Below are 15,066 nucleotides of genomic sequence, written 5' to 3' on the forward strand. Positions count from 1 at the left end.
TCAGTCTTGGTCGTTCCTGCAGATATTTTGCCAGCACCCTCGGAATCAGAGATGTCGGGGGATAGGCGTAAGCATCGAGGAGCCTCCACAAGAGAGTGAATGCGTCCAAGTGGAACGCATTCATGTCTCGAAAGGGGCTGACGTACCTGGGAAGCCGAGCGCTGAATCGAGTTACGAACAGATCGATCAGAGGACGGTCCCACCTTGCCCACAGACGCTGTAGAACGTTGTGAGCGATGGTCCATTCTGTGGAGAGAACCTGATCGCCCCGACTGAGAATGTCGGCCAGGGCGTTCAGTTTCCCCGGAACGAACTGGACTGACATCCGGACCTGATTGGTCTGGCACCAGAGCAGAATCTCCTCCGCCAACAGGGAGAGGGACCGAGAATTGGTGCCCCCCTGGTGGCGAAGGTAAGCTAAGCATGTGGTGTTGTTGTCCCCGTTGAAAATCAGAGGGGCCAAGGACAGGTCGAATGGGAGGGCCCGAAACTCGAACACCGTGCCCTCCCAAACGAACCGGAGCAGATGTCGGTACCCCGGGGCCACCAGGATGTGGAAGTAAGCATCCTGGAGGTCCCAGACATGGCCCAATCGTTTGGCCGGATGGCCAACCGGACCGACGAAGGGGTTTCCATCTTGAACTTGCACCTGTGAAGGTACAAGTTCAAGGTGGAGAGGTCCAACACCGGCCTGAACCGGCCGTCCTTTTTGGGGACGGTGAACAGGCGGGAGCAGAACCCCAGAGAAGGCTGAGAAAGGGGGTAGACCGCCTTCTTCTCGACCAACGAGTTCACCTCGTCCTGAAGAGCCTGCCATCTGGCAGGCTCTCGAGGAGGGGGGAACGTCCAAGGTAGAGCGGACAATGGAGGTTGTGACGACAGCGGTAGAGAAAACCCCGACCACACCACCCTCAAGAAAAACTGGTTGGAGACCAGTCTGCCCCACATGCCGCGGGCCCGAAAAAAGGGAACCGACGGACGAAAGAGGGGCAACTTGAGGGGGCGTCAACGTAGGGCCGGGACTCACTGAAAATTCTGCTGGCGGGCAGGCGCAGGCTTGCGACCACCCCCCCTGGTGGTGCTGCTTCCCCTTACCTGTCTGAGCACCCTTTGTCTTGCTTGGGAACGCAACAGGCGCCTAAGAGGAGGAAGAAGGAGGCAGTGAAACTGGCTTCTTCTTCTTCTTCTGAGGCTGGGAGCTGGAGGTGACTGTAGCACTTCTCTTACTCCCCGCCGCCGTCGCCGAAGCAGCGAGGCCAACCATCAGAGAATCAGTGTTCCTCTGGCGTGTGGACTCCACCACAGAACGAACAGTGTCCGGATGAAAGAGGGAAGAAGGCTGAGGAAACGTGTTCCTCAGACTCTTCCTCATATCCGGAGGCACTATAGAAGTAGGCAGAAAATGATCACGGAACAGGGCCAATAAAGTGGACCCGTGTTCCAATGGCCAATTCTGCCGCAGACGTCACGCACGATCGCACGGCATGCAAAGCCCGATCCACTCGAACCGTGTCAAGGACCCGAGTGGAATCGGACTCTGCCCGATCGGGAGGGTCCAACAGTGTGGACAGCGTGCTCATCCATGTCAAGGCCTGTGATTGGGCCTCGACTGTGGAAGAAACGGTGGCCTCAAGATTGTGGAACGAAGCAGAGCTCAGTTCCACCTTCTTGACCGAAGGCACCTCCCCAACGAACACATCACCGTCAGCCCCACCCTAAACACTCGAAGTCTGGAAAGGGAGAGTTCGAGAGTCAAAGGGAAAAGGGAGGGACGAAACAGATTGGACACGAGGAAACAGTGGAGGTGCGCCTCCCGAAGGAAAGCATGGCACTGAACCCGCGTCCTCCCGAGGAACATAGGTCGCGTTTGCACGTGAATCTGTACTCCTCAGGCGATGTGCTGCCGCTTCCACCGTGGCACTAAGACTAGGGTGGAACGCGAATTGCCGGCGGCCGGATCGTTCATAAAACGAGCCGCCGGCAGACGCGGCGTGAGCCTCCCGCGCCCGGGCCGAAGCGGACTCAAAGGACGAGAGGGCGTCTCAGGGAAGGACGTCCTGAAACTGTTCAAACGTCCTTCTAGCTGTGCGAGGACGAGCCTCCTGCCTCTCGTCCTCAGACCCCGGGTCCACGTCCTGTGTGTCAACACTAGACGACAGACGCTTAAGAGAGGCATCCGTGACGTCAAGACGCCGCGTGATGTCTGTCATGTACTGTTGGAAAGTACGAAGCATAGCTTCGGAAGTTCCATCAGAAACCGGCAAGGGTAGAGGTTCAGTGTTAACCTCAGGGCGACCCTGATCCTCCTCCCTATCGTCCTCCGACTCACTCTCCTCTTCACTTCCCGACAACTCCTCAAAAGCAGGAGTGTAGGGAGCTTGAGGGGGAAGAGCCGAAAGCGATGAAGCAGGCTGTGAAGAAACGCCCACAGAAGCAAGAGGCCGCGAAGACCCCTGCCCCAAAGACGAAACGTCTCCAGCAGCCGAAGGGGGAGAAAAACAACAACCCTGCGACTGTTGGGTCAGCCCAGCCAACGAACCCCCGCCATTTATAGACTGAACAGGAACCCATCGGGTCTGATCAGAAAAGAAATGGTCCGGTCCGGTCGGGGGTGCCGATCCGGTCCGGTAGGGTGGTCCGGTCCGGTGCCGTACCATCCGGAGGTCCCGTTCAGCACCGAACCATCGTACCCACAGAAGTGTTCGGGTGGTTAGGTCCGGACGTGGACATACCGTACCATCCGGACCCGTAGGTCCGGTGGTCCGGTATGGTCCGGTTCGGTGCCAGACCATCCAGACCAACAGAGGTGGTCGGGTGGTCCCGCACCGGACCATCCGGACCCGTAGGTCCGGACCCGTAGGTCCGGTACCATCCGGAGGTCCTGTTCGGCACCGAACCATCCGTACGCACAGAAGTGTTCGGGTGGTTCGGTCCGGGCGTGGACGTACCGTACCATCCGGACCCGTAGGTCCGGTTCGGTGCCAGACCATCCGGACCAACAGAGGTGGTCGGGTGGTCCGGACCGGTCCGGTAGGGTGGTCCGGTCCGGTGTTCCGGTCCGGTCCCGTACCATCCGGAGGTCCCGTTCGGTACCGAACCATCCGTACCCACAGAAGTGTTCGGGTGGCTCGGTCCGGACGTGGACACACCGTACCATCCGGACCCGTAAGTCCGGTATGGTCCGGTTCGGTGCCAGACCATCCGGACCAACAGAGGTGGTCGGGTGGTCCGGTCCGGACCGGACCACCGGTCCAGCACCGGACCATCCGGACCCGTAGGTCCGGTCCGGTCCCGCACCATCCGGAGGTCCCGTTCGGCACCGAACCACCCGTACCCACAGAAGTGTTCGGGTGGCTCGGTCCGGACGTGGACATACCGTACCATCCGGACCCGTAGGTCCGGTTCGGTGCCAGACCATCCGGACCAACAGAGGTGGTCGGGTGGTCCGGACCGATCCGGTAGGGTGGTCCGGTGTTCCGGTCCTGTGGTCCGGTCCCATACCATCCGGAGGTCCCGTACGGCACCGAACCATCCGTACCCACTGAAGTGTTCGGTCCGGACGTGGACCTACCGTACCATCCGGACCCGTAGGTCCGGTGGTCCGGTATGGTCCGGTTCGGTGACAGACCATCCGGACCAACAGAGGTGGTCGGGTGGTCCGGAACCGGACCATCCGAACCCGTAGATTCGGTCCGGTCCCGTACCATCCGGAGGTCCCGTTCGGTACCGAACCATCCGTACCCACAGAAGTGTTCGGGTGGCTCGGTCCGGACGTGGACATACCGTACCATCCGGACCCGTAGGTCCGGCATGGTCCGGTTCGGTGCCAGACCACCCGGACCAACAGAGGTGGTCGAGTGGTCCGGTCCCGACCGGACCACTGGTCCGGTACCGTACCCTCCGGACCCGTAGGTCCGGTGTGTTCCGGTTCGGTGCCAGACCACCCAGACCAACAGAGGTGGTCGGGTGGTCCGGTCCCGACCGAACCACTGGTCCCGTACCGTACCATCCGGACCCGTAGGTCCGGGGGGTCCGGCAAGGGCCAGAGGTACTGTCCCGCACCGGACCCTAAGGTCCGGTACGGTCCCGTACCATGGGTCCCGTCCGGACCAAACCCGGAGGTCAAGTCCAGTCGGGACCCGTGGGTCCGGTTCGATCCCGACCCGTAAGCCTGGAACGTTCCGGACCCTTGGTCCGGACCATCCGTCACCCGAACACCAGACGCTAAGGAATGGCGTGGGGTCAAGACGGTCCGGTCGGAGGTGTCGGTCTGAGCAACAGAAACAATGTTCCCGTCGCCCTGACCATTCGACAGAAGTACCACGTTCTGTCGAACACCTCCACGTCCAGTAACTAGTCGGCCGGAGCGTTTCAAGAGGGACAGCCACCAGTCACACGGACGTCAGAGGGAACCGTAGTAGCAGTGGTCGTAGGCACGAAGCCTGAAACCCCTGCCCCCACAGGACCGCCCTGAACGGGGTCAATTCGCATCCCAACCCCAGCGGGGAGGGAATTCAGAGACCCCGTCATCTCCTCCGATCTCCCCCCCCAGGAGGCCGAAACTACTGTCAAAACAGCAGCAGACGACCCAGCGAGGGAGTTCAGAGGAGGACCCGTGTCCCTCCTGGCTTCCACAGCGGTGGAAACCGAGGAGGGCACAGGAGAGGCACCGGAAAAGGAAGATTTTAATGCCAACTGCACCCGGTGTTCCCAGGCGGTCACCCATCCAAGTACTAACCGGGCCCGACGTTGCTTAACTTCGGTGGTCGGACGAGAACCGGTGTTTTCAACGTGGTATGGCCGTTGGCTGTCAAAACCTGAGTCTCTCCAGTAGCCCCTAGATCGGATTCACCAACCCCCAAAGAGGGTTGGGAATCGACCTGCCCCCGGATTCGAGCCAGGGGGGAGAAGGAAACCTTCCCCCCAGGCTTGAAACCGGGAGGAGCTGAAGCCTGAGACTGAGGGCCGGACAACGGCGTCGAAGGGGGGGAAGCCTGTTCCACTGAAGGAGAAGGAGAAAGAAGCTTTTTCTTTCCCCTCGACCTTCCCCGAACCTTCGACGGCGCAGCCCCGCCCGAAGTCCCAGGCTCAAGCCCAGCCTGTTTGAGCAAGCTCGCATTGAGCTTGCTCAAACAGGCTTTCTCCGCCCTCCCTCGCCGCAAACGCAAAGCGTTTGGGGAGGGAGAGTCGGAGCGCCGAAAGATCCCCTTCTCCGTGCGTAAAACATGACGCTGGGCGCCCGGAGAAGGGTTGCCCCCGGCAGACTCTGGTTCCGTAGAACCAGAGCCCAAAACAGGACGAGACATCCTACCTCGCCCTGTACGTACCCTTAAAGACCGAGAATTAACAAAATTCAAAGAAAATTTAGGTCAATACTCAAGTGAATGCGGCGAAACGAGAAGCAGACGACCGGTCACCACGAAGTAGGACGGGAGGCACGCCGAGTCCGCCACACAAAAACGGAGGCACAAGTTGAAGGAAACACAACGTAGCCTCAAGCCAGAAGTGGAATAACACACAATAATCCAACAGGTGATAGTCCACACAGAAAAGGAGCCTCTTAGTCCAAAATAATCCGGGAGCGTAGCAGAAACACAGCCGGTCTGACACGCGCGAAAAAAGAAAGAGGACGCGCCACCTACATCCTGTAAGGGGGAAGCACTCGGACAGTGCTTGGGATCCACGGTGGCGCATGGTTATGGGAGATAATTGTACCCACTCAGCGTTTTGTCCAATTTTTTCGGCCTATAATAGATAATGTGCAAGAATAGTACTGTCGAGGTAAGTGTTATATTGACATTGTTTTTTGATTCTATAGTTTTTTTCTTTTTCTCATTCTTTTACATCGCCTTTTTATTCAAGAGTACAATTGCGTCAAAACTGATCCATGTCATTGTATTTGTTAATCAATGTTCTCACGACATTTTTTTTTTTGCTAAATGTATTTAACTAGCTATGTAAAATTCCATTTTCCTGGACAAACCACAGGAAGCACTTTTGAATAACAAATAGGCCTTGCTGTGAAAAGAACAATTCTTCGACAGTTCCAGACTAAAACTGAAGCCGCAACTGAGAGTCTTGGACTTCCCGGGGGGTGTTAAATCAAAGAAACCAAAAGAAAACATTTACAATTAAGTACATGGAAGCTTCTTGCGTGAATACTATGAAGAGTAATAGACTAATACAGACGTACAACATGCAACCAACCCCATCAATCTCAAATGGGTATGAACATCAACCAAGCCACTCTCACGTTCTGGTCCCTCCTTCTGCTAAAACCTGTTACCACAGAGGAGAGAGAGAGAGACTCATCTCCCTTGGACCCCAATAACTGGCAATACAAAATGTACACAACTAGAGTGGGACACCCCTTTTCAGACCTACCCAACCCCCGTTTTAAAACCCCTCCCTTCTCTCCCGACTTTTAAGAACCCCACATTTTTTTTAATAGATATTCTGTTACTAACACCTCCATTTCATGACTCACTCTCTTTAAGACCAACATTTTTCTCTCCATATTTTTGGAAGGCTTGAAAAGGGGTTTCTACTGTGTAACATTAACAGAAGACACACAGAGCATACTCCTTAAAGCTGACCCCTCCCTCCCGCATGCTCGCCACTCTCCAGCATAACATTCTGTACACAGTTGATAGAAGAAGCCGACACGTCGCACCGTTGCTTGCAGGCTGGTGGTAACGACCCACACGCTGCAGCAAGCCCGAGTGTAGTGCCGCGCTGAACAAGTGCTAAGACTTGACATTCGGGTGGTCTCCCTTCTCCTTCCCCACCAGGGGGGAGCTCTCATCATCATCCTCCACCCAGCCCTTGCTCTGGCCGCTGGGGGTAGTTCTACTTTCCTTGGCGCTCACCAGCGGCACTCTGTCCTCCACTACCGCACCCCCACCCCCTTCCTCCGGGCTTGACAACTCTGACTCGGCCGAGATCTTCTGATCACTGTCACCCGTGTTGTTGGGAAGCAGAGGGGAGTCCTCACCCCCCTTGTCCCCCTTAGTCCTTCCGTTGCTGAAGGACACTGACGGGACATCGGCCACCACACCGTCGCTGCTGGGTCCTTTAGACGTCTGGTCAATTCCGCTGGAGACCGAGCTGTTCATCTTCAAGGAATCCACGCTCTCCCCGCGGACTTTCTTCTCCTGCTCGTGGTGAGGGGTGGAGTTGGCAGTGATCCTGTCCTTGAGCCCTGGGTCCGACATGAGCGCGTTGTGGACCATGTTCAGAGAGCCGGGGTCGACCAGGTCGGACATGGCGGAGGCGCTGTTGTTGCGCGACAGGGACTGGGAGGCCACAGTGCGGTTCCACTCTTTGTGGAAGGCCTCCTCGTGGGAGTTCTCATCCTGCACCCTCAGGTGTGACGTGCGTCGGGCTGCCAGGTAGTGCACGCGCCGGATACGCAGGAACTGAACCTGGGTGATCATGCGTACTGAGAAGTCGGGGATGTACGGTGTCAAAGTGCGCAGATCCCTGGATTCCTTGAGCGCATCAATCTTCATGTCGCGCAGACCTGCACACATCAACATAATGTGTGTATTTTTACATCAAAATATGTATATTTATCTATCAGGTTGCATGTCATCAAAATCTATGAATTTATATGTTTACGCGTCCTCAAAATGTGCCTATTTATATGGTTACACATCACCAATATGGTGTATGTATACATTTACTTGTCATCAAAATCTATGTATTTATACAGTTACGCGTATTCAAAATGAGTCTATTTATATGGTTCTACATCAATATGTGTCTATTTATATGGTTGCACGTCATCAAAATATGTGCATTTATACAGCTGCACGTCTTCAAAATGAGTGTATTTATATGGTTAATTGTCATCAAAATATGCGTATTTGCATGGTTACACGTCATGAGAATGTGAATATTTATATGGTTACGTATTATCAATGTGTTTATTCATATGGTAACAAATGAAAAACGTGGGTGAACACAATTCCTGATACCTAACCAAAACAGTACCACAGACAACACATCTTTGTATGATCAACTTGCACGGAAACAGAAAAGTCATGCCCATTCATATTTGTTACAATATCTAATCTATTAACATATAAAAAAAATATTAAAAAAACCAGTTCAATAAAGAAAAAAAAATTAACCTCTGTAAAACTGACTTTGTATCCTTCAGTAAAAACTTGCATAAACTAAGAAGCATCAGAAATCTAAACGCTTGGTGCAACTCACAGTCAAGACACTCCACACCAAAGTAGTTGAAGGGGCCGCTTTCAAATTTGAGATTTTCCTTGCCAATCTCCACCTCCACATGGCCTGTCAAAGAAACAGATGGAGAAATCACAAACTGTTCAGAATCATTGAGAAGGGAGGCAACTTCACATGTAAAGTCCTCTACTAGACTCCAGGGCTGATGTGCAAGAGAAATGTACCATCTGTACAAACCTCATTTTCTACCAATCTGGTTTCTAACCAGTTGCTCACTTTCTCGTGTACATCAAGTCCAAAAGGGAAAGAGGAAGACCCGAGAACACTTGACGTCAAACTATGGAGGGAGAAGTGAAAAACCTGAACCACACCTGGGGTACCGTCCACGAGTTGGCCCAAGGCGGACAGGAATGGAGGTTCTTCTTGCAGCCCTACATGCATAACGAGCAGTAACTTAGTCAGTAAATAATTGAGTGAGTGAGTGAGTGAGTGAGTGAGTGAGTGAGTGAGTGAGTGAGTGAGTGAGTGAGTGAGCGAGTGAGTTAGTCAAATGAAATGAAATCAAATCAATTTTATTTTACGAGGGTTGTGGCATAAGCATTACAAACCAGCTTTTTTTCAACCAGCCCTCGCCCAGAGAGGGACTACTCTGTGAGTGAGTGAGTGAGTGAAAGAGTAAGTAAATAAATATGTAAGTAAGTAAGAATCATTTATATATGTCTTCTGATATCGACAGTTTCCTGGCACAAAGATCTGAAGATAAAACGAACCATGAATTAATCGTTACTACGATAGCTTTGGCTTCAGGCTTCAATACAGCTTCAGAATACTTCTCGGGTATGTAACAGATGACCAACATGAAAACCAAATGATTCAGTATCAATCAATCCTGTTATTTAATTGTCACAGACAGCACACAGAAACTGCCTGGCACATCGACTCATACAGTTTTAGCTAGAACACCTCACCATTTTATCAACCACATAATCAACCAAGCATCTCCTGGCAATGTAGTCATAACGTCACTGCAGCCAACAGGTTGCCAGAAAACATCTGAAGATGCATTATAAATTCTGCAATCCATTACAGCCTTAACCTTCGCCAGACTGCGCCTTTGACTACACACTGACACCGGCTTGGGCCCGTGTGGATCCATGATTCTCAAAGAAGCAAAAACGTGCATGAAGACGGCATGGGTCCACTTGGACCAATGACTCTCAAAGAAGCAAAAACGTGCATGAAGACGGCATGGGTCCACTTGGACCAATGACTCTCAAAGAAGCAAAAACGTGCATGAAGACGGCATGGGTCCACTTGGACCAATGACTCTCAAAGAAGCAAAAACGTGCATGAAGACGGCATGGGTCCACTTGGACCAATGACTCTCAAAGAAGCAAAACTTATGTGTACCCCTTCGCGGACCCACATCATTTTAACAGTGACAAACACCGGAAATGACCTGTCGCCTTTGTGGTTTTTTTTAAACCTTGTTTAAAAACAAGGAAAAGAAAGAAGTTTGCCTGCCTGAAGCATTTTTAAAATTTCATTGAAAAATTCCAAATAGTTAATGAGATGTCAGCATTTAAAGACCCTTCTGGGTCCATATGGACCCACAACGTCCGGCGAAGGTTAAGATCCTTTTTCTGCAGAGACCCATGACAGATCCACAGGAATATGTATCATACATTTTTTAATTCTGTTTTAACCCAAATTCCCACTTAGGCATTAGAGGTTCATGAAAGATATTTCTTCTTCTTCTGCGTTCCCAGCCATGCTAGATTGTCAATAATGTCTTTAAATTTAAGATGAAGTCCGCAGTCCCCCACAGTGACTCTACCGTTCCCCAAAGCTTTTCGTGGGCCCCCACTGCACTGGGCCACGTCTGGCATCTCGGGACGTCAAAGGTGGGGTAGGACTGCACAGGGGTTCAAGTTGAGGAAAAAAAAAAAAAGTTGTGCCTTATTGTCCCGAAAGTACGATTATTCTTTTTTTATGTGTTATTAATAAATCTCATGATTCTCTTGCATTATGTGCAGAGATAAGGACGCACCTTCCAGCAGCAGAACAAAGAAGTCACACTCCTGGCCACGCTTGTAGATGAAGTTTTTGGAAGGGTCATCTGCACTGAGTGTCATGGTGATGAAGATGTTCTGTTGAACCAGCTGTTTCAGGACGTTCCTCGCCACATACTGGTCTTTGAATGGCTCCACAGCTGTTGGACATAGTGTGAATAAGAATCATTTCATAAAACAAAACAAACAACAACAATAGCAACAACAATAAACAAGAAAAGGAAATGCTTACACGACTCTCCTTCGTCCTTTCTCATTACAGTGGAACCCCCCTTTTAACAACTCTCTCCCAAAATAAGACTTAGGATTTGCACTATAAAATCCAAAAAAAGAAGTGATAAAACGGGTACCTGACCCAATTCCGGAGATGGGGAAGGTGAAGGCAGCGAGGGTAAGGAGATGGGCACTGCCCTCATTCTTTCTTTCTTTATTTGGTGTTTAACGTCGTTTTCAACCACGAAGGTTATATCGCGACGGGGAAAGGGGGGAGATGGGATAGAGCCACTTGTCAATTGTTTCTTGTTCACAAAAGCACTAATCAAAAATTTGCTCCAGGGGCTTGCAATGTAGTACAATATATGACCTTACTGGGAGAATGCAAGTTTCCAGTACAAAGGACTTAACGTTTCTTACATACTGCTTGACTAAAATCTTTACAAAAATTGACTATATTCTATACAAGAAACACTTAACAAGGGTAAAAGGAGAAACAGAATCCGTTAGTCGCCTCTTACGACATGCTGGGGAGCATCGGGTAAATTCTTCCCCCTAACCCGCGGGGGGTACTGCCCTCATTAGACGTGAAAGTATTGCCATGCGATTGCTAGGACCGCAACTGACTGTAAGTAGCATTCGCGCACGAGTCAAACGCCAGTTTTAATTTCAGAGAGAGGGAGAGAAAGACGTGTGAAAGAGAGAACACTGTGCACAAATCAACGTCGTCATGGAATTTGGGTGTAACTCATTTTAGACAGCTTTTCATCAGAAGGCCAAAACTGATTATTATTATAATGAAAGTGTTTATATTTGTACCTGATATGGATAGAAAGATAAAAGAATGTTAAATCATGTATTGACCATCATATTTTAGAGGATATTTTCTCATGGAGAATGATTTACTTAGTCTAAAGCACAAAAACATTAAAAATTGCCAAGAATCGAGTTATGCCAAAATTCCAGGACGACGACGAAATATTCCTATCAACTGACCAGTGGAGAGGAACTGATACGCAGCGAAGGCCACCTGTTGAGAGATTCTGGGGCCGTGCTCCTGCTTTTGCTCAAACATGTTGTACTCCAGTTGCTTTTGTCGCTGGCGGGGCTTCTTGCGACGATTGTCCGCTGAAACAGATTCCAGACAAAGGAGGTTTAGAGTCAGCCAGCGGAATCTTGTGTTAGATATTCTGTTAGTGTGGTTTATTTTCTCAGTGTCAGTAAGATGTGAATCATAAAACTAAATTAAATAATCATTTTAACACAGGAGAATACAATATTTCAAAGGAAATAGAGAATAAGAAGTAATTCAGCCCAAAATATAAAAAAAAATAAAAAATAAAATAAAGAAAATAAAAGGAGAGAGAGAAAGTGGTTTCAGAATTCACTCGATAAAAATCTCCTCAACATTTCAAATGTTTTGTCAAGGCTCAAATGAAAACATACATTAGAGTGTCACCTTGTTTACGAAACATTAGGACAGCAGCCGATCCCCTGATATAAATGAAAAATCACTCAAGTAACTGATAAGGCCAAAAAAAATAATAGGTGTGGTTACGGTAACATAGCCCCAAAAAATAGGGTAGGAAGGTAGGCAATCACTTTTTTTTTTTTAAACTTTTTTTTCTAATGTGTACAAATTAAACCTACTTGACAGGGAAATAAGTGTGCGACTCGGGCGCTTTCGCTTTCATTGCGTTTTCTGCACTCGTTTACTTGTTTGTTTTTGGTATTTTTTTGACAAATGTAATAAAAAGTTATAGGGTCGGCCCCCAAAAATAGGGTAGGTCGGGTTACCGTAACCACACCTATTTTTTTTTTAGGCCTAAGCACACAGATCACCATACAGACACAAACACACACTCTCCGTCATGCGATAAAAGTTGTTTGTCCACTTAAATTCTTCTTATTCTCTCAGGTGCCAGGAGAACATTAATAATTTTTCTCATAAGTATTGCATTATGTGGTCTATATTCATATTGCTTGCTTCCCTTTGTTTTATTTAGATCAAGCCATTAGTGCTCAGTTTCCCTTGATGGATTCTCTCAAAAATACAATAAAGTTTTGGGAAGCTTCCAATCACACTAAGAAAATTGGCCCCTTCAAGATTAGCACAGACAGAGCGCAACTCTGATGTCATACATGACGTCTGCTCCTTCTTCATTCTTCAGTGCAGTTATCTCCCTTCCCCAAAAGACCAAGACTCTGCCAGATTTTTTCTCTGTGTTCCAATTCCACTATTGCAGTTCCGTGGGAGTGCCATTCTGGCAACTTAAATAGAATGAAGAGTAAGAAAGGTGCAAGAAGAGTGATAACAACCTCGAAAAAAACATCTGAAGATTCATGACTTTGGCAATGTTTTTGGAGTACAAAGAGTGCCCTGCACAAACATTCACTGAAACAGCCCAAAATAATCTGATTCCCTCCTACAAGACAGATCACTTGTTTCATGTTTCTCTACAGTATGAGTCATGCATTGTGAAAGGAATACTGAGAGGGAGCCTGAAAGATGGAACAGTGTGCAGAAAGCATGTGAATGAAAGAGAGGGGGCTGTAAAGAGAGGATGAAGCAAGTCACATTCTAAGAGAGTGAGAGAGAAACAAACACTGGCAGACAGACACTGAGACAGGCAGACAAACTGAGGGGAAAAGAAACATTTTTATGGAGTGAAAGAAAACAGAGAGAGAGAGAGAGAGAGAGAGAGAGAGAGAGAGAGAGAGAGAGAGAGAGAGAGAGAGAGAGAGAGAGAGAGAGAGAGACATACGCAGACAGACTGGTAGACAGAGACACAAACAAAAAGAATCGAGAGAGTGGACGAGAGAGTGGACGGACTGAGGCCTGAGCCTGTGATGGTAGGTGTGATGGTAGGAAGGGCGAGAAAGAAAAAGCAAATGAGGGAGAAAAGCTGTGAGTAGAGGGAGAGAGAGAGAGAGAGAGAGAGAGAGAGAGAGAGAGAGAGAAGGGGGGGGGGGGAGAGACACACACACACAGAGAGAAACACACGCAGACAGACTGGTACATGGTAGACAGACACAACACAAGCAAAAAAACTCGAGAGTGGAAGGAAGCGTGTGAGTTCGCGAAGGAAGGGCTAGAAAGTGGGTGGGAGCTGTGTGTGTGTGTGTGTGTGTGTGTGTGAGAGAGAGAGAGAGAGAGAGAGAGGAGAGAGAGAGACTAGAGAGAGAGAGAGAGAGGAGAGAGAGAGAAAGAGAGCGAGTATACACACACACACACACACACCATCGCCCCCCCCCCCCCCCAGCTGTCACAAAAAGCGGACAAGTCTGACAAGGTCACAAGAAGCAGAAGGCAAAAAGCTGACGCCGCACAGCCAGCCGAGGCTTGTGCACACTAGCTATGATAATTTGGACGGGAGTCATTAGCACCAGGCGCCTTATCAATTATCTAGGCCTCGCAGCGAAACCAGGAACCGATGTTAGATCGAAGCTGTTTGCTGGCAAAACGCCACCGCCACATGGGGGAGGGGGAAAACCAGGGAAATAACACAAGAAATCGAAAAGAAGAGCGAGAGGGGCGGGGGAGGGAGAAAAGAGAGAGAGAGAGAGCGAGAGGGGGGAGAAAAGAGAGAGAGAGAGAGAGGGGGGAGGGTGGGGAGGGTGGGGGAGAGTGGAAGAGAGACAGCTGCAATCATGAGACTGAACATCGCCAGTGATTGTTATCTGACTAAACATGACCGGTTTGCTTTTCCTGGTGCTCTCCGAATTGCAAAGGATTTTTTTGAACATAGGAGGACGGACAGACGCACACGCGCACGCACACACACGCCGAGTTGCCGTGAGAAACGAGCAACTTCCCTGTCAATCAGCAAAATGGAGTGTCACGTTTATTTGTCGTTCACACACACACACACACACACACACACAGGTGGGAGGGGGAGGGGGGCAAGGATGAGGGGGAAACAACAGAGGTCGCAAAGGGTTTTCCCTGTCAAAATAGCGAGTGTCAGATTCTTTGGCTGCTGAAAACCGCTGATGGCAGGAGTCACGCAAAATGGCACAAACCCACTGTGCGTGCAAATGAGCCCCATGCAATTCCTATGTCCCGCAGTGACAGCAACTCAAAGCAGCTTGGCGGACAAATGTCATGCATTTGTATAGTCCATTTCCTCGGCAGCGGAATTTGCAGTTTTGGACATTTGTTCCAACTTATGACTTTCTGTCGAAGGCCGGTACCATCCTTTCCGTGTGAACTACCCTGTATATCGCCTCAAAGCTGTCCACGCTTTCGCATTAGACATTTGCATTTTTAATTCGTCAGAATACATACCTATACATAGTTATAAAATAACGTATGGGTTGAAAAATATTTTTTTATATACCAGAAATCAACAGCCTTGCTGCTTCCCGTGCAGAGACAGGAATTCTTTTATCGACATGGGTTTCAGTTGAAAAAATTATTCAGCAACAAAATTCCCATTCTGCACAGAAAACAGATAGGCTGTTGATTTTCGGTGTGTTTCAGAGTAATTTTGCTTTCACGAGAAATTTGCATGGCCCACAATCGAATTACTCTGTTCGTTGTAGTTTGACGTTGCAGGGGGTAAACCTCTCATGCGTTTTTACT

The 15,066-nt window shown here is 49.7% G+C and overlaps 1 protein-coding gene and 1 non-coding gene across 2 annotated transcripts in view; both read right to left on the reverse strand.

Moving 5' to 3' along the window:
• Positions 1 to 4,689: 4,689 nt before the first annotated feature.
• Positions 4,690 to 4,808, reverse strand: LOC138983410 (5S ribosomal RNA). Its single transcript, XR_011461146.1, has one exon. It is a non-coding gene; the product is annotated as a 5S ribosomal RNA (ribosomal RNA).
• A 1,938-nt stretch (positions 4,809 to 6,746) lies between these two features.
• Positions 6,747 to 15,066, reverse strand: part of LOC138982300 (unextended protein-like) — a 32,783-nt gene continuing 24,463 nt past the window's right edge. The window contains exons 3-6 of the mRNA XM_070355561.1: positions 11,478 to 11,609; positions 10,247 to 10,408; positions 8,221 to 8,304; positions 6,747 to 7,522 (exon numbers count right to left, since the gene is read on the reverse strand). Coding sequence (XP_070211662.1) covers positions 6,747 to 7,522; positions 8,221 to 8,304; positions 10,247 to 10,408; positions 11,478 to 11,609 — 1,154 coding nt within the window. The remainder of the gene's footprint in view (positions 7,523 to 8,220; positions 8,305 to 10,246; positions 10,409 to 11,477; positions 11,610 to 15,066) is intronic.

The sequence above is a fragment of the Littorina saxatilis genome, linkage group LG12 (assembly GCF_037325665.1).
Source record: "Littorina saxatilis isolate snail1 linkage group LG12, US_GU_Lsax_2.0, whole genome shotgun sequence".
Taxonomy (NCBI): domain Eukaryota; kingdom Metazoa; phylum Mollusca; class Gastropoda; order Littorinimorpha; family Littorinidae; genus Littorina; species Littorina saxatilis.